Raw genomic sequence first — 19,796 nt, 5'->3', positions numbered from 1 at the left:
ACAGAGTGCAATAGAGTCTCTCTTTGGAGCCTCATTAACTGGGATTGCCTATTCTCTCTTTGCTGGGCAACCTCTTACTATCTTGGGAAGCACAGGACCAGTTCTAGTATTTGAAAAAATATTATTTAAATTTTGCAGGTAAGTGATGTTTATATTGGCTTGATACACTTTTTAACATTCTAGCCTGTTACAATAGCTGGGATTGAAAACAGATGTGCAGTAAATGTGTATGTCCTTGAAGGTAAATACAGTGGCAAGAGTCTGAGAAATTAATATGGTTTGGTAAAGCTGTGAGGCACTGGCAAACTTGAATGAGAAAATCAGTGATAAGAAGTGGCAAGGACTCAAATAAAAGTTATATTCTGACTGTGTGAAGTTGTTGGCTTTGCTTCTGCAGGGGAAAGCAGAGATGGATCTACCCTCTAGGAGAAACCATCTGGGTAGCTCTGGAGAGACCCATCCCCATGATGCTTCCCAAGCTAGGTAGTTGCACTGTCAATCCTAGAAACACCTTGCAGTGTTGCTTTGCTTTGGTGGGAGATGAGACAAAAAAAAAAATTCTGCTTCCTTCAGAGCTAATATCAAGCATGAGAAAAGTGCTGAATACCTATAAAGCTTGGCCTCAGTGTCTTTTCAAAATAGAATGTGATACAGGTGGGTTTTGGCTCAGTTAATGCTTTTTGTTTCTTTCTTCACACAGGGATTATGGTCTTTCCTACCTCTCCCTGCGAACTTGCATTGGTCTGTGGACTGCATTTCTATGCATTGTGCTTGTAGCCACAGATGCCAGCAGCCTCGTGTGCTACATCACTCGATTTACTGAGGAAGCTTTTGCAGCACTCATATGCATCATATTTATTTACGAGGCATTGGAAAAGCTTGTCCATTTGGGGGAAGTGTATCCCTTCAATATGCACAATGATTTGAATAAACTGACTTCATATTCGTAAGTACCAAGTTACTATCTGTTAGTGAAATAAATAGGGACATATAGAAAGACATATTGTTTACTAAATGAAGTGGGTGCCACTTCCAGGAAGGGTAGGAGGAATGCAAGGGTGGTTTGGGCATGAGAAACATCAGTACAATTCTATTCAGGATGCTGTGAAATTGAATTTTCTGTGTTAGCTATGGGTGGTTGGAAGGGATAAGGGGCTGTGACGAAGCCTGCTTTAATATAACTTTACTAAAGGTCAGAACAGGACTTCTGCCTTACTACATCTAGGAAGTATAGTTTCATGAAACAGGATGAGTTGGGTTACCAGCTCACACCTGCCAGATGAAGATACTGCTCACTGTTGCTCAGAGTAAACTGCTCATTTCTCATAGTTTAAATGAAATCATTTAAATGTTAGTGCTTCCCTCCTGTTGGAGATGTGCATCTTCCAAGTTCAGTTATACCTCTGTGGTCACAGTGTGGGTGAGGGACCCCCAACGAGGTCATGTCTGTGCATCTGGGGTGAGGGTCCCTGCTTGTTGCACTGGGGCAATCATTCCCTAGTTGGAGAGCAGAATACTCACTGTCCTGCTGGGCAGCTGCTCTGCCTGGCCAGGACAGTGGTCATCTTGCACACAGGGTGACTTCTAGCAGGGTCAAAACAAGTTTGGACTATTGTGTTTCCTCTCCCAAGATCTCTGCTCACTTTTACAATCATTCAGTGCTTCTTCAGTACTTTCTTCCAGGGGAAAGGGCAAACACCCTGTCAGACTGTTTCTTGTTTTCCATTCACACTTTACATTTACACTCACTTTCCTGTCTTAACAGCTTTAAGACCAGGCCACATTGCGAGGAGTGGGCTGTGGGAGGACACTAATTCCCTTATTTTTCCCTTCCTACTGGCTGCTCATCCTTCTGTTTCAGTGGCTCTGGGTCCTCACTGGACTTCTGTGTGGGCGTGCTCAATCCACTGAGATGCAGAAACTGTACTGTAGGTCTTTGGGCACTTGCCACCTGATTGTGTTTTGCCACAGGCAGGCCATGAGGGTGGAGACGGGAAGGTGGGATTTTAATTTGGTTTAGCTCTGTGGTTTTTGGGACATGCCACAGTGTTCAGCTTGGGTTTGTCCTGCATTTTTTCTCTCACAAAGCTGTAGGAGATCCAGCTGTTCACAATTGCTTTCTTCCTCATTTTCCTTTCCTTTTCTCCCCACTTTGTAACCCCCAGTGGGGAAAAGTGTGCAGAACAAGCATGTTCAGTTACTTGAGCCACAAGACAATCTCAAATACTCTTACATTTTCTCTGGATGTGGGTTTTTTTTCTTTCTGGATTTCTGCTTATCTGCTTGGTGGCATACTTTATCTTCATTGCCTTTGTTTAGAAATATGTCAAGTCTTCCTTCAGCGTGCTTGTTTATGTTGCTGCCTTGACCAACAACTAATTATGATTTGTCTCATCATGCTTATTGTTGCAATTCCTTTCTCTTCTGATGATTCTGTGTTGGCAACTGCTTTGTAGGAGCTACTGCTTTCCACTCCTTTCCCATTTCCTATTGCTGGTAGTTTAGAATTCAGTTAACAAAAGAAAATATGTTTACTTAGTATTTTATAAATTTCCCAAACTCTGTGCTTTGCAAATCTAGGTTCTTTTTGCCCATGTGTATTTAATGTTTCTTCCTCCTTTACCTTCACACCACCAGGATGCAGATTTTCCCTTCCATGGTTCATTGGGGTTTTTTTCAGTGTCTTTAGTGAATCTCATAGAAAAAGGAGAGTTATTTCTTGCTTACTACCTCTTTCTCCTCTTCTACATAAATGTTTACTTGTTGGGCTTACCAGTTGGTGTACTTGAATAGCTTTATTTGAAAACATCCTTTTAAATCAATATTCAGTCCATTGTGTTTTGGGTTTTTTTTTAATCTGATGTGTACTTCTCTCAACCTGTCTGACAGAAAGGATTCTGCAGTGCAAGTTTGCAAAAAGCTGCAATGGGGAGGGGCATTTTTACTTCTACAAAAATATTGCTAAAAAGTATGTATACCGTTCCTTTAAAGCTGAGCATTTTAAGCATTTATATCTTCAGTTAGCTCACTATATACTCAAACATGGTGTCTTACTTGAGGGTGACCTGATTCTTCATTTCCCCTACCCTCTCTATAATTCTGGGTCATGTGATATAAGGAAAAGCTTTGTACTCTGCTTCTTCCATAACAGTTTGGGATAAGCTCTGGTTTAAACTCTTCAGGATTTTTGAATTTACTTCAAATTGCTGCATTTTGGCACATAGAGCTTAAAAGCATGTAAACTTTTCTTCCCTTCAGATGTGTGTGTTCTGAACCTGAGAAACCAAACAATGAAACATTGCGTGTGTGGAGGACTATGAATAAGTCTGGTGAAGATATAGCGTGGAATAATCTTACAGTTTCTGTGAGTATCTGGAAGCTATGTGTATGTATCTGGGTGTGTGTATGTGCATATGAATAAAAAAAGTAAACACCTGCACGGTACCATTTTTATTAACATTTTTTTTCATTTGATTTCTTTTTTTAACTGAACTTGGACTGTTTTCCTTAAAACTGTATTTTTGAACTCTCTTAATTTCTTCCCTAGGGCTTTACACAGTCAGTGTACAGGACTAGATGAGTGAGTCCGGAGAAGTAAATGCTAATATAAATGTCTGCTTGAGGTAGCCACCTTAATGTTCTTAGGCACCACAGTAATCTTCCTGCAGGGCAGTCTTTCAATGCTTTCAAAACTAGAATAAAAGTAGTATGACTGTAAATAAGTTGTTTCTTCTTGGGCTTCTCCCAGCATTTTGGCATCTTGAAATAATCAGTGGTGGCTACTGTGGCTTTTCTGGAACAAACAGCACATGTCTGGCTTTTTCAGGGTGAGATAGTGATGAAGCAAAGAGCCTCCTTTTTGGAATTATGAATTTTCTCAAATGTGTTTTATATAGAAGAGTTGGAAGCTTTGTTTAATGTACAGAATTAATGAAATATAGACATATGAAGAGTTTTTCTTTTTGCAGGAATGTTTAGAATATCATGGTGTGTTTCGTGGATCAGCTTGTGGCCATCACGGACCATATATTCCAGATGTTCTCTTCTGGTCTGTCATACTATTTTTTGCAACATTTTTCCTCTCCTCTTTCCTTAAGAAATTCAAGACCAAACGCTATTTCCCAACCAAGGTAATTCTGATTAGAGAGTAGACTATTGTTACCTTGTAATGTAAACCGTGGTATAATTTAATGGAGTTGAATTCTGTCTTGAGAGATTTCTTTTAAGATAGGAAAATAAATTAAAACCCACAATTCAGCTAATAAGTGCAAAATATAGGACATTTGAGGAAAGAAATCATCTGCAGAAAATTCAGTGCTTGTTCTGTATTTTTGTAGAGTTACAACAAGATATTCTAAACTTTGAAAGATCTAAGCAGTCCGTCTCCTCACATTAATCAGTATTGCCAGGTATCATTAGTAGAGACAATAATGCTGTTCCTCTCCTCACCTAGCCATACAAAACAATTAATTACTTTCACCAAACTACTCATGTCTGTTGGGTTTTGAGTGGTTCCTCAGGGGATTACTATTTCTAATAGATGTTAATGTGATTATTCTTTTTAGACTGATTTGTGTAACTTCTGCTAGGCAAAATGAAGTGGTTAGATCTGTTATAAACCTCAGCTCATCCCTGTAATGCTTTGCTAGTGTTTAATAAAGTTATCTTTGATAATATGAATGTATTGCAAATTCTCCGCATCCTATTGATTAAGACATGAAATGTATGAATATTACTGACCTAAGGTACCAGCTGTGATGGCTGAGCTTCCTAATGGGATTGAGGGGTGAAGGAAGATGATGGAGTTGTTTAAAGTAATTTGCCTCTTGCAGAAGGCCACATTTAAATGAGTGAACAGCTGTACAGAATACTTGTCTTCTGCAACTTCATACTATGCTGGCAGAGAGCTTAAATTTTAAAGTAACAAGAAGAAATAGATGATGTTCAGTGGTGTAGTATAATATAAAAAAACCTCACTTCTTGTAGGGGAGAAAATCATCTTACACATGCAAATTATAATGGTGAAAAAGCAAGACTTAACACAAGTCTTTTCCTTATAGGTGCGTTCCACCATCAGCGACTTCGCTGTATTTCTGACCATAGTAATCATGGTTTTGATTGACTATCTTGTAGGAGTACCTTCTCCTAAGCTTCACGTTCCAGAGAAATTTGAAGTAAGAAACACAACCTTTTGAAGAAGATAACTTTTAAAATGATTGAAGTTTTATGAACAGTAGAACAATCAAGTTGTAGAGAAACAGAAATATCTTTTTTTTTTATTACAATGTGCTTGATCAAGTATTTTCTGTTTTGGATGTATGTCTCATTCTGTCAGATGAGACAGAAAAAAGTAGGTTTTATATTATTACTGAAAGGGAAGCATTCTTTGTGTACATGTACAAAATGAAGGAATCAAATGGATTTGATTTAATTTTTCCTATGTAAATGTCATGTTCACCTCTAACAGCTAAATCAGTCTTTTGGTCAAAGGCACTGGAAAATGAGCTAAACATATACTATACTTCAGAGACTGATCTGTTGTTCATTGAAACTGTTTGTAATGATAAAATCTGCATTCTATTTTAGTCATTTAATTCTCATTGTTGATGGGTTGGTGTCTTTTTTTCAGCCCACCCGAAAAGACCGAGGATGGTTCATAGATCCTCTTGGAGGCAATCCTTGGTGGACACTCTTGATTGCTGCTCTTCCTGCTTTACTTTGTACCATTCTCATTTTCATGGATCAACAAATAACAGCTGTTATTATAAACAGGAAAGAACACAAACTGAAGGTAAAAGTACTTTTTATGGAAGTCTAATGTTGTGTAAATCAGATTTACTTAAAATCCGATTCATTCTGCAAATTTGTGAAATCACCATCAGCTGCTAAATATAAATTGACTAATAAAGAACAAATATAATTTTGTGGATACTCACAAAGTATCTGACTTTTGTAGTTGTAGGTTATTCACCTGTTGAGTTAGAAATATGATCATATAAATAGAAAAGTTTTCAAGTTATTTGTTTGCTTAATTTTACAGAAAGGCTGTGGTTATCATCTTGATCTGCTCATGGTTGGTATTATGTTGGGAATATGTTCTGTCATGGGCTTACCGTGGTTTGTTGCTGCAACTGTCCTGTCTATAAGTCATGTTAACAGCCTGAAAGTTGAATCTGAATGCTCAGCACCAGGAGAACAACCAAAGTTTTTGGGAATCCGGGAGCAGCGAGTGACAGGATTGATGATTTTTGTGCTGATGGGGATGTCAGTGTCCATGACCTCTGTGTTAAAGGTAAAAGAGAGTTTTCCTAAAATATTTTCTTTGTGCTTTTGATGTTGTGATTTAGCATTTCATAATGTGAGAAAGTTTTTTATGTTAAGTAAGATGCCTGCCCTAATTCTCAAATTGCTTTTTTAGCAACAGATGTTAGTTGAATAGAAACAATGTGGAAGGATGCAAGAAAATGAAATCTGAGAAATCTAGGAATGTAGTGAGTAGTGAAGAAAGCAACCTTTTCCTGTGTTACCTGATTTTCTTGCCAGCTCTTTTGTAGTTTCTTGAGTTCATGGTACCTAAAAACTGCAGTTTTATGTGGGTGCTTAAATTGAGAGAGAAAAGGAGTGTGATAAAGAAATTACTTGAGCAGAAGTAATATAGTGTAGCAGAAGGAGCAGAAACATTGCTTTAATGGGGAGAAATTACATTTTTCACTTCTTCAGCTTACTAAACTTCGTTTGATTTTTAGAGTGTCAAGATTATTTTATACATCATCACACTATAATCGTGATTTTTCAGGTTGTGTTGTAGCATCAGATTACACTTTATCTCCTAATTTATATCCCTAGTGACCTTTCAATGACTGTTGGAAGAAAATTAGTTAATTCAGTTGGATTTTGCTCAGATTTACTTAATCTGTTCAACTTTACTTTGTTGTTTCAAATGCAGTAGTTAAAAGGAGAAATGAAAGAAGTATCTTTTTGTTGCCAGAAATGTAGATATTGCATAACTGCTGGTATTTCTAAAGAGCTTTGTAAAAGTCTGTTTAAACAAAGACAGATCTCAAGTAATTTCATGATAAATGCAGCTTCTCAAATTTAGATAATGGGAAAGAATAATCCTGTAAACATGCAGCTATAGTTTAATAAGTAGTTATGTATTATAAATTTTAAATAGTTGAGCATTTGTATGTCTATTAAAGAATGAAAAGGTCTGTAAAGAATAAGGCCATAGCAGTTACTAAAAAAAGTATTCAGATTTGACAATCTCTCATTAAAAAGTTACCAAGAGCTCAGCTGTATAATGTGAATGATCAGAATCAAAAGCAGAAACATTGAAATAGATTTATTGTTGCTCAAAAGCAAAAACTAAAAGCAACTAAAACTGGTTGCTGAAGTGAAGTGTTTTAAAGCCCATATTCTAACTTTTTATTCTTAGAAACTAATACATTTTGGTTTGTGGGCTCAGGGTAATAGGAATGGAATTATTACTCTTTGCTCTTTAAGAAATGTTTTTCAGTGTGAATGACTGTTATTGTTCAAAAGAAGTAAGGAGAACAAAGCCTTGCATCTGTCAGTTGTGCTTTTGTTCCATGTGTGGATTTATACTGATTTCATGCAGTAGAAGCCACTATATCAAATTACAGAACTTACAATGAAAGCACTAACCACACACACACACACACAGAGTAACGAATCCCTAAGGCATAGTTTTATTTCACACTGTTTAAATAAAGGGTTTTGCTCAGTCTTGATAGCAGTAGTTTTTATTAAGATTTCGCGTTATATCTTGGCTGTCCTTTACTTGAAGCTTAATGAATTCAGGAGCAAAGAAGGCTTCAATGCAGAGGTTTGATGCAAGTGCCACTGAAATCAGTGGACAACTTTGTTATCTTAGTAAGCTTTAAATTATCTAAAAATATAAAATCACACTCTATAAAATTATATAAGTTGTCTATTATATATTGCAGTGTAAATTATTATAAATATTATCTTTAATAAGCTTTAAATTTATCTTCTTACTGAAGCAAAACTTAGCTCTGAATAATTAGTAGATTTTCATGGTGAGGTTTTTGTATTGTCTGCTCCAGATATGCAAGTGTCCAAAAGTAAAACTTAATGTGGCAGTTTCATGAAGTTGTACAGAATACAGTGGTCTTGATACAGTTCCTGTCAAATAGCAACATAAAGCAGTATACTTAGCATGAACAGAAATTTTTTTTGCAACCTAAAAAATTGAGCGAATGAGCAGTCAAGGCAGAACTAATTTTTTATCCTGGTGATAGCCTTGTTAGTTCTAGACTTTTTTTACTGCTCAATGATACATATGTATTCTTTTAAATAAATGCCCTCAGATTTCACTTAAGTAAAATGTAAAGTAAAAAATAACTTGGTCTGTGTCTTTCACTGATATGGACTGCTCTCTTATGTCATATTGATTCCACTTTTAACTGTGGGTGTTTTTTCCTCCCCAGTTTATTCCAATGCCAGTTTTGTATGGTGTCTTTCTTTACATGGGAGTATCTTCATTAAAAGGCATTCAGGTAAAGTCTGATTTTAACCAGCAGTTCACTTTTGTTTAATACTGAATGAAGAGGAAACTGTAGCATCCTGCATTGTGTGAGCCACAATAAAGTTGTTCCATATTGTCTGAATAGCATGTAGGATAATTTCCTGAGTGTCATGTTCAGGTATTTGTCCTTACAATAATATTGTCTTCACTTGTCAGTTCTTTTTTATTTATTCTTTCAGTATTGTAGCTAAGAAACAAATTTTCTGAAATATTCTGGAATTTTTGAGTATTAGTGAGTGGGGGGACAACCCCAAACAGACCCCAGTTCCACCCCCTTGAATGTTCACTGTCTTTCATTAGTATTTAATTTGAGATTATTTTACATTTCTGTAGTCTCCTAAAAACATTTATTTTCTTCTGGAGAGGCAAAAGATAATTAACTGAAGAATGATTTTATTTTCTATGCAGTTTTTTGACCGTATAAAACTGTTTGGAATGCCTGCCAAACACCAACCTGACTTGATTTATCTACGTTATGTGCCACTCTGGAAGGTCCATATCTTTACAGTTGTTCAGCTCACTTGTCTAGTTCTGTTGTGGGTGATCAAAGCCTCTGCAGCTGCTGTTGTTTTTCCTATGATGGTAAGTTTTCTGGTTTGCCAGTTAATAATTTTTGTACAAGATTACATGTATTATTCAGAGTCTCTTCAGAAGATGTTTGCTGCCTTTGAGAAAGAAGGGAGTGGGAAAGAAACAAAAAGCCCCTGTAGTACAAGCTGTTCACTTTTGAAACACAAAGACTTCTCATTTCCTGAAAACAAGCAATTCAGTTGTAAATAGCTATTGAAAGTGGAAATCATTTCACTTTGGGGTAAGATGAAGCCTAGCACTAGAAAAAAGGGCTTCAGTTACAGATTCTAAGTGTACTGAAAGTGTGGGTGCATTTTTGTTCATTTGAATAGTTTAATATATAAAGTATTTTTGTCTGTGGTTCCCTTTAGGTTCTAGCATTAGTGTTCATTCGCAAGCTCATGGATTTGTGTTTCACCAAAAAAGAGCTTAGCTGGCTTGATGATCTTATGCCAGAAAGTAAAAAGAAGACAGAAGATGATGAAAAGATAAAAGAGAAAGAAGTAAGTGTGAAAACAATCAAACTGAGCATGTTGTAAATTTCTAGGAAATACATAATGCAGTTTAAAAGAATTCTATGTGACCTGAGCATGTGACCATATATACCAGATACACATTTTGAAATTCTTCACTTATGAAATGAAATGCTTTACTAGAGGAACAGTTACTGGTGGTTAAGGAATTAAGTCTCTGTTTCAATTATGCTGTTATGAACTGTGATTTTTATTTGTGATCAAAATTGTAAAGCAAAGTGGAAAGAAGCAGTTGTTAGCACAAAAATGTTGGGTTTTTTGGTCTTCCATCAGATTAGAAGGAAAGAAAATGGAGAGAAAGGAGAGGGAGAGGGAAGTGGTGGAGTAGGATTTCTTTATTCTGCTTAAATTAGTCACAGAAGTGTTCATAATATCAGGGACATTTTGCTCATGTCTGTTTGTGGAGCTGTCATTTAGTGCAACTACTAGTTACCAATAATACAGTAATATAGCTTCTGGAACTTCTCCGTTAAAGTCCTGCCTTGCTGCACACCACGTAGATGAGTTCCTTGGGAAGCTGGTAACACCCTCCTTCCCCAGTCTCCTTGCTTTAATAAAACACTTCTAAGAGGAAAGGTCATAAGTTCTGTCTCCTGCATTCAACTGCAGTACCTAGACAGAAGTGCCTTTTACCCCTATGGAATACCTGTCATATAACTTGAGTGACTTGAGATAATAACTGAATAGCTTGAGATGCTACTGTGGTTTCTGCTATGTGAGTAATTTTACAAACTTCTTAATTGGAATTTACAGGAAGCAGAGAGAATGTTTTCCGACCATGACAGTGTACACCTTGCATATGGAGAAGCAAATCTGGAGTTTCCTGTAAAAAGCCTGAAATACAGGTATAAAATAATGTGCTTGTTTAAAAGTTCTTTTATCAGAGCCTGTAATTTGCTTTATATTAAGTTGGTGGTGTATGAGTTGAAATAATTTTTTCCCCCAAGCTGGTAACTTAGCCATTATTAGGAAATATGAAGATATATCTCATGGTGCTACATTAGTATTTTTATATAGCATTGTTCTTTAAAACTGCATCTTAATTATAAATTTACATGACCATCTTGCACAGATCAGATGACTCAATTTCGACCAGCTGTACTAAAGGTGAAGAAGCGTCCTTGGTCAGTTTCAATGGAATATTTGTGTGCTACTGTGCATGAAATACTGAGCCTTAAGCAACTAATAGCATCAGTTGAGCCATGTGTTTGCCAGCCACTTGGGTTTTTCAGAAGAAATCTAAGTGTATAATTAGTTGTTTTACCTAAGTGAAGGCTAAAGTTCTAATTTCTGTGGTACAAAAACCTGTTTTACTTCAAAATGTTATTTTCTGAACATAAATGTAGTAATAGATTCTCTTCCAGAAAAGGAGGTACTGGAATTTCAGTCATGGAAATTCTTTTAGCTTTGGGTAGGCATTTTGTCGCAGTTGGTGTTTCCCTTACTGGAGTTGTATTTAGCTGAGTTATCAGGTGTTCTCAGCTCTTCCAACACAACTTTAAGATGTGACAGATAAATAGCTTACAGGTTTTCTTTTCCTCTCTAATGCTAAACATTCATAGATTAAAAGTTTGCCTTTCTATGGATCTAGGCTAGTACCAGGTATGCTCTGATGAGAGTTGGGAACAGACAGAAATTTGGATTAGACAGATATTTCTGCTGAGTGCTGTTGTCTATTCTGAGAGCAGGCTTAATCAGACTTAAGCAACTCAAATGAAAATGCTAAAGCTTTAAAAAAAACCATTTGAGTTGCTAGTTGCTCTCACAGTAGAGCTGTGACTTCATCAACTCTGTGCATGTGTTTTATATGTTTTCTGCTGCCTTATATGTCTTGTGGGGACCCCTGAGGAAGAATGGCTTTGAAAGTTTTTTCTGCCATTTAAAAAACTTACAGATGACCAGGCAGATTCTGAAGCTTAAATATGGAACAGAACAGAAAGCAGACCTGCAGGCAACACCTGAGTCTGCTGTACATGTGACTGTGTGGAGGACAAAAGTGGAAATAGGCTTTAAAAACTTTACATCTCTGATGGTAAACTTATCTTCTGCAGCACTTGGGAGGGGGGTGGTCTGGCAAAAGAACCTTGCAAAATATATGTAAACCTTATATGTAATAAGGCTTTTGAGAAAAAAAAAAAAAAAACCACTAACAACTTACCTGTCAAGATAATTGGAATTTCTAGATTTTTAGTAGTTTCAAATTTCACTTGAATTTTTGAAACTTTATTAACCCTTGCTCTTTTGCCCTTGATTATTTCCTAGAATCTACTTAATGTAACTGATTCATGAAAGCTTTAGCACAACAGTGTGATTCAAATAATTATTTCTGGGAATGCAATATAATTTTCTGAACTTAGGTATGGGTTACCTCTCAAGTATTCTCAATATCTTACTGGTATCTATGTGAAAAACTGTTTTGAGATGCTATGTAATTATGGTAGTGCTAGTGAGTTAAATTTTCACTTTTGTTGAAGTATACTTTTAAGAGATGAACTCAACTTGTGGCTGTGTAAATATTGAAAGAAGGCACAACTGATGTAAATGATGAGTGACAGTAAGTATGATGGTGTTGCAAGGAATTGAACACTAACCAGAAAGTATGTTTGTTCTTTAGCATTGATCCCTCAGTTGTAAACATATCAGACGAAATGGCCAAAACTGCACAGTGGAAGGCTCTTGCCATGAGTACTGAGAATGCCAAAGTAACCAGAGCTAACCTGAGGTAGCTATCATTACTCACACTTTTTCTAACTATTGTCTTGTGTTTAGCAGCTGTACTTGTATTTAATGAACTATATCATAAAAAAATGTGGTTTATGCATCTGAGTTACTGACTTGTTACTTTAGAAGAATTTGATCTTAATTTTTCCTCTTTACTGTGAAGTTTATCAGTTTCTATAAGGAATTATTTTATTACTACTTTATTAATGTATTATTTTAAATAGTAATGTTAAAATTACTATTTATTTACTTAATACAAGTGTTTATTACTCTGATGAGCTTAGGGTTTCTAAATACTAGTATGTACATAAGCATGGGAGTGGTTTGATGCTCAATAATACAAATTCCACTGAGAATACAAGGTAAGTCCAGCATTTTCATTGTTGCTTTGTACTGCCCTAGGATCTGTTTTTGTGGGCGAGTGTGTTGCTTGGATTGCTTTTCCTCAACTCATTTTTAATATCTGAAAATTAAACCTGTCTCAAATGCTGAATATGAATATGAATATGAAAAACTGAATATGAAATATACTTGAATGAACTACATGGATAGATCATGGGCCCTCAGTGCTCTGAACATTCCCTGTAAGCTGACATGCATCTTCTATGCTGGCCAGTAGCCTTTCTTCTCTGTGACCTCCCCATCAAAGAACAAAGTCTGAGTGTGATGAATGATTCTGCTATTCTATACTAATTTCTTCTTCTAATGTCTAGCTGAATCTATCTAGGGAAATAAGCCGAGACATGAGTATTTGTGCAGCTATTGCTTTGTAGTTTTTATGTAGGAAAGGGGAGAATGGGCATGTTTGCCTCAGAAAACTAAACCTCAGCAATCCTGTTGTCTGTTGTATGCATCTTCTATTGGTGGATTCTTTTCAGCCAATTCTGTCAGAGGAAGACATACTTGAGAGATACAAAATTGTCAGGTCTGTTTCCAACAGAAATTAGGTAGTTACCTAGCACTTGTATACCATCTGTCTACTCACCACGTGCATTGCTCAAAACAAGGCATGGAAGTACAGTTTTGGCCAGACAGCAGGTCAACCAAGGGTAAAGGAGACAGAGAAAGAGCTGTGAGGTGTATTGTAAGAAGAAAAACTTAAGAGACTCATTAGTGCAAGCACCATTTCCATGAATGTCTAGGTTGTATTGCTTAAACATTTTTAAATGTTAAACATATATTGAATTAAAATATTTCAAAAACTTGAGTACCACATGAGCAAGACCATCAAGAAGACAAATTGAAAAGATAAGAGGGTATGTGTGTCAGTGTACCCTCCTTATTTAACAGGTTTTTTACTTCTTGCTAAATTCTTATAAGCAGCCCATTACAGAATTTGTGCATGATTCTAGTGCATTATCTGACAGTCATTGGGCATATAAGACTTGAAGATATACTGGCCTGTATTTCTTTTTCCAAAAGAATTAAAATGTTTGGATTTGGTTATCAGGCAGTTCTAATTTACTACAATTTCATCTCTCATTTTCGTGTTTCCTGAGTAGGTTAAGTTAGTATGGAATTTTATGCAATACTAGCAAATCAGGTTTCTGATCAGTTTGCAGTGTTTTTTGTTGTGCTTAGCCTTGTATTCATTATTCCATCTATTCATTATGTTTTGCTATGAGACATTTCCCTTTTATTCTATAACATACCCTGCTTGAGCTTAGTACAGTAAAAAATCCAATTTGGTAGGGAACTTGCTAAAACTACAAATGGAAAATTAAGAACCACTGGTGCCAGAAACTAGGTTTTTAACAGGCAATCGGATAGTGCATTAATCTTGGAAATGTTGAAAGGTAGACTTCTTGAGCCTTAACTCAATTGGTTGCTGTTTTGAGATATTTGCTATACTTTGTTTGCATCCTGTTGAGATTCAGACATGTCACTACTGGTCATTCAAAAGTAATTTCCAGTAAATTACTAATTTCAGTTCTACTGAGGTTTTTCTGCATAACTGTCTTCATCTGGTGGTACAGACAGTGCTGTGGTAAAAATGGTTCTGTAGGCACTGCTATTTTCAGATTTATATTCAAATACTAATGCAGTTCGAAGGAGGCATATCTTTTATAATTCCAGATGACATGTTGTGTGGCTTGTCATGATTTATTAAAAAACATATCTTTTTAAGAAGAATTTTTTTTTTCTTTTTCTGAATTGATCCAGATTGCTTTTTGTTTTTTCCTCAACCGTCTATTGTACTTTACAGACTGTGGAGTCCCAGCACACTTGTATCTTCTAAGGAGACCCAGAATTTTTCTCCTTGCATGAATTTCTAATGTATTTTTTTCCTTGAAGAGCAGCTCTACACATGTGTCATCTCTTTTGAAACTCATCCTCCCTCTTACGCTGTTCCATTTCATCTTCTACTGAATTCCAACTACCTTGGGACATTCCTTATTGTCCTTCAGTCAGGCACTGTTCAGTGTCTGTGTCCCTAAAAGTGTCAGTTGTTCAGGTGCCACTTGTCTTTAGGGTCTTCTGCTTCACTTGAATGGACACTTACACAGGTTTCTTACTGTCCTCTGCTGCTGTTGAAAGTGTGATTTCCCCTTTTGAGCAGACTGAAATGTCCTCTCATTCTTGTGAACCATCTGGTTTCCCTGCCCAAGAATAAAGACGTATTAGTAATATTGCTTGTTATGTATTTTTGATTATTTTTTACCTAGACAGTTTTGCAGGCTGTGTTAGGGGTTTGTTTGTTTGTTTTTAAAGATGTTTTGCAAATCAATAAAAGCAGTGGAATTGGATATGGTATTTATGAATGATATATTGGTGTTATCTCTCTTTTAAGTTTGTACTGTTCCTTTGAATATTATTTAACAATTACAAAATGTAGTAGAAATGCCTTATCATAAAAGCATTCTTATGTAAATACTTTCAGTGTTCATTTTGAATTATAAAACATTTGAAATTTAACCTTTCCTAAAGTGGGCCAGACTTTACATTTTCTTCTTTGTTTTCAAACAGCCCTGAAAAACCAGAAAGTGTGAAAATAGAAGTGGAAAAGTCACCTGTTGTGAGATATGTGGATGCTGAAACATCTTTATAGAATGGAACCAATGGGAATTGAGTGCATCTGTGTGTGTATATATATCACTGTAGGATATTATACCATGGAAGTGTGATTTCCAGTTTAAGGAGCAACATATATTTAATTTCTGCCATTGTTTTGGGCACTGTAGATATGCTTGCATAATGCAAAGATTTTCCCAGCAAATAAGATGAGTGGTAATCACACTTCAGCTATTTATTTTATTGGAAATTTTATTTTCGTTTTTAAATAGGAAGACTGTAATGAATGCTTATTATTTTCCATAATCAATATGTGCATAAAAGTTACATCAGCTTTTCCTGATGATTACTGGTCCACATTGCTTAAAATTTTGCAATACCTCTGTTTATAGTGTGCGCCACAGAAGTTTTGTTTTCCATGCAGGCAATTAGTGCTTGTTTTTGCAGGGTATACTTTTTTTTTGTGGTTTCATAGAACAAATGTTAATGTGCTGTTGACAAGAACTACTGTGTTTTATGTCTCCACTCCATGCTAGTGTTTTCTGGATTCTGTCCCTCCTGCTCTACAGGAGTGGCCTAGAACCCTAAGTCAGGTGGTTAGTTAAGCCTTAAACTGTTTCTAAATACCCTGGTGTGCTGCTTTCTTTGGTTTTTTGAATTCTCTTGAGTTTTCATTATTGTCCAGTAGCAGTACAAGTGCAGTAATGGCAGTTACAGTCCCAAGTCAGTATTTGCCATTCTGGACACTCCATGTTTACACAATATAAATTGGATTTACAGGCAGCAATTGGTCTATAGGAAATTATAAGTACTTACCACGTCAGTACTCTCGAATTCTTTTCTTCCTGTGTTTGCTTACATTTTTTTCCCATAGATTTTCAACGTCTGATTTACTCAGCTTTAAGATTTTGGAGTATTTCATATCTTCATCAAATATATTTCTTGGTTAATAATTTTTTAAATTTACTGTGTATTTGATTAAATTAGTTGTAGCTCAATTCTGGAATACGTTTATGATCAGTATTATTTTATGGATTACTAATTGCTTGTGGGATTTGTATGTACAGTTCTGATACTCTCCATTGTAAAGGGCATATATGGTAGCACACCAACTTATTTTTAAACACATTATTTATTTTAATTAGTAAAAATTTTTATCATGTAAGATGAATTGAAAAAATAAATATTCATTTATTAAAGTGAACGGGATTTTTTGGGGACTCCACTGATAAAGATGCAGTCAGTGCATTTATTGTACTTACATTTTCAAGTTCTAGTGTTTAGCACTATAATATTTGAAATAATGAGAATTTTATATGTAAATGAAAATCTTGATGACTTACCTGCGCAGTTTCCATTCTTAATATCTTTTTTGCCTTATGCCTTAGTTTTTTTGGCTTTAATTTCCAACGTTATCTCTTTACATTCTGAATCGCCACTAGACCTTTCTGGATGCATTACAATGGCTTTAATTAGAATCTGTGCTCATTTAATACTAGAAGATGCTGTTTGCTTAATTCTGCTTTTGGCAGAGTTGGGAGTTTTACCATGGACCAAGTGATAAAATTCTCAACAATTGCAAAAAGGACTTTATTCTGGAGGAGGGCAGACTTTATGTGAAAATACCACTTGAGGTGGAATTTTGGTGCTCTTCAGCCAAGTGTCACCTGTAGAGAAGGTAATTGTATATTACAAAAATAAAGCAATCAGTGGCAATAAATAGCAACATTTAAAAATAGTATTTACGTTACATGGACTGTTACTGTTCCCTTTAAATGTAATGCAATTATTTAACATTTTTTCTTTCCTTTTTTCATTTAACTGAATTCCGAGAAGACAGTTTAAAGAAAGGAAATCGTAGTGTACAGCGATATGAATAATGGTATCCAAACTGTTATAACAGGCTCAGGTCAGGGGCAAAGCAAGAGAGGTCTGCATTACCAGTTTGAGCAATACTGTGTAATGACCTGCATTCTTAGATAGTGGTGTAGCTTGTGCCCTAGTATGACTTCGTGCTCTTTCAGAAAGTAACCTGTAGTTTCCCTCTGATCAAACTGAGATAACATCGAAACTACAGCAGATGGTTTCTCAAAACTTTCTACATTATTTAAAAAAACCCCAAACAACACCCATCTGCATGTCGGTAGTTGACAACTAAGTACCTCTTGCTCTGAATCAAGGAGGGAAGAGATATTTAGAGGATTTTATGTAGCATCATCCTCAATACAGTACTTCTGTCCTCTCAGTAGTATTTTTCACTTCCTGTTCACAGTCCTGCAACAGTTTCCAAAGACCCAAAAACTTACTAGAAGCCTCTTGGATTTCTAACTCTTTAATGCTGGAAATCAGGGTTCCATGGTGCTGCACACCTTGTATTTGGCTTCTGTTTCAGAAGGGTTAAGTTTTGGTCAATATTACAGGAAGTGGATATATTTTGAGTAACATTGAAAGGAAACAAAACCAAAGCCCCACAAGTCTAATCACAGTATTTATTTATTTGTGTAGATATTTTAATCAGTGCCAGAAATACCATGACTTGGCAAACCAGTTTACAGTGACCTTTAGTTCCAGTGTTCTTGGGCAATAGTTATACTTGCACTTTCTTCCCATATGAACAGGAGAAGAGCTGGTATTAAGTGCATAAATCCCTGTTGCTGATGTATGGTTAAATGATTCAGTGCTCATTTTACACCTTCTCTGCTTTAAAGTCACACTTAGTATTAAAATAAGACAGCTAAGGATGTAGTTTATTGTATGTAGATGTATGTTTTGCCTTAATGGATGCAAAAGTGCAGTGACAATTGCTGTGCACTGATTTTTATTTTATTTTTTTCAAAGGGCTTAAGCCCTGTAAAAACTACACCAATGGATTTCCATTCCAATAGCTAGAGGAAAATAAACAACCCTGCACTTTGTATAGATGCCTTGGTTTCCTGGAATGGAGCTTAGTGCTACTGTGTACCTGGCTGCAGAGCCACCTCAGGAAGTCCCTCTTTTTTTTTTTTTTTCTTTTTTTCTAATTTATTTATAAATATTAATGTTTACATGAAATGTAGGTCTTAATTTTGACCACTCCATTTAAATTATCTAAAATGTATCACTTAAAATGCAGTTTTGTGTTTAAATTATATTCTAGAAAACTCATTCTTACCGTTTTCATATGTATTACAGTGACACATTTTTCATTCTGTTTACATATGCCCAAGATAACAACAATTTCCTCCTAGATTAACTTTGCAGCTATAACATAATATTTTGTACAATTGTTCCATGAAATGTTCCAAATTGCCAAGTTTGTCATCATAAAACCTGTCAGGATAGAACTTGATGCCCTTTGGGATCTTTTTCAACCAAGTATCTTGGCCATTTTTTCTCCATTTAATGCAAGTTCTCCTCTAAGTTATCATTTGCTTCACCTGCATCTCTGTCTTTATACGGTCACTTCCTAATTCGTGCCCTTTGCAAAGGCAGGTTCGACGGGCTGTAAAATATTTCTGTACCAAGTGGGTGTCACGTGCAGAGCCTGCGCTGCTCTAAAGGGTTTGTCTGTACATAGGTTCTGTAAATCATAACGTGAATGGTTCATGGCTCTCGGTTCACAAATGGAATCTGTCAGGCGAGCACCACAGCGAGCTTAGTTGTCTTTTTGCTTGCTTATGATTAGTAATGTTTTAATTACTCATCTAGGACAAAATTATCAAGTACGGTAAAATGTGGGAAATACTTTGTTTATACCAACATTAATTTATTTTATGGCAAATTTTAAGACTATAGATGCACACAGCTTTGAGTCAGCATAAGTGTAGTGCTATAAATAAAGCAAATTGCTCAGTAAGTTTGTCAATTTTATTTTATAATGTTTTTAGTGAAAACTTCTAGGACTTTGTAGTTGGCATTGAACTTTGCCTAAAGACACTTTCATATTGAATTTAGTATCTGTTGACATTTATTTGGAATAATGAATGAGTTTGAAAATTGATACTTTTCTAAATGATTTTATTGGAAAGACACATCATTTCTAGTATTTTCCTTTCTATTGTTGCTGATGCTCCTGTGCAAAGGTGTCTTCCAGGTTCAGCTTTTGCAGCTGAACTGCTGTTTTGATTTTAATATTCTTTATTTGAAATGTGATTACATACTGTATGGTTCGAATTTTTTATGACTGCTTTTCTAATTACAGTGACGTTTTCTTACTTTATAAACAAATCCAAAGCAAATGAAAACATTATTCCAACTGTAGAATCAATATTCAGTTTATACAGAAAACACAACTCTCAGACTTGTTTTTAATGTGATTCAGCCTTTGTGTTGTTTTAATTACTGCTAGAATAAAATTATCTTTTGTAACGTTTCAGAAAGTTGGTAAAAGCAATAAACAATCTCCTGGACTC

The 19,796-nt window shown here is 35.7% G+C and overlaps 1 protein-coding gene across 10 annotated transcripts in view; it reads left to right on the top strand.

The window, feature by feature from the left end:
- The window catches only part of SLC4A7 (solute carrier family 4 member 7), a 92,199-nt gene extending 72,403 nt beyond the window's left edge, over nt 1-19,796 (top strand). For 4 of the 10 annotated variants that reach the window (XM_041466136.1, XM_041466142.1, XM_041466134.1 and 1 more), the window contains 13 exons: nt 5-138; nt 701-946; nt 3,259-3,364; nt 3,969-4,130; nt 5,061-5,174; nt 5,630-5,791; nt 6,041-6,292; nt 8,472-8,540; nt 8,978-9,151; nt 9,511-9,642; nt 10,426-10,517; nt 12,287-12,394; nt 15,361-19,796. In XM_041466136.1, the coding sequence (XP_041322070.1) occupies nt 5-138; nt 701-946; nt 3,259-3,364; nt 3,969-4,130; nt 5,061-5,174; nt 5,630-5,791; nt 6,041-6,292; nt 8,472-8,540; nt 8,978-9,151; nt 9,511-9,642; nt 10,426-10,517; nt 12,287-12,394; nt 15,361-15,442 (1,833 nt within the window). In that variant the 3' untranslated portion in view covers nt 15,443-19,796. Of the gene's footprint in view, nt 1-4; nt 139-700; nt 947-3,258; nt 3,365-3,968; nt 4,131-5,060; nt 5,175-5,629; nt 5,792-6,040; nt 6,293-8,471; nt 8,541-8,977; nt 9,152-9,510; nt 9,643-10,425; nt 10,518-10,744; nt 10,797-12,286; nt 12,395-15,360 lie in introns of those variants that run through there. The other 6 variants (XM_041466141.1, XM_041466144.1, XM_041466137.1 and 3 more) reach the window with 4 other exon arrangements.

This window comes from Pyrgilauda ruficollis, unplaced genomic scaffold (genome assembly GCF_017590135.1).
Source record: "Pyrgilauda ruficollis isolate IOZ18807 unplaced genomic scaffold, ASM1759013v1 scaffold2, whole genome shotgun sequence".
Lineage (NCBI taxonomy): Eukaryota > Metazoa > Chordata > Aves > Passeriformes > Passeridae > Pyrgilauda > Pyrgilauda ruficollis.
The sequence above is the reverse complement of the archived record's forward strand: the minus strand, read 5'-3'. Positions and strand labels throughout refer to the sequence as shown.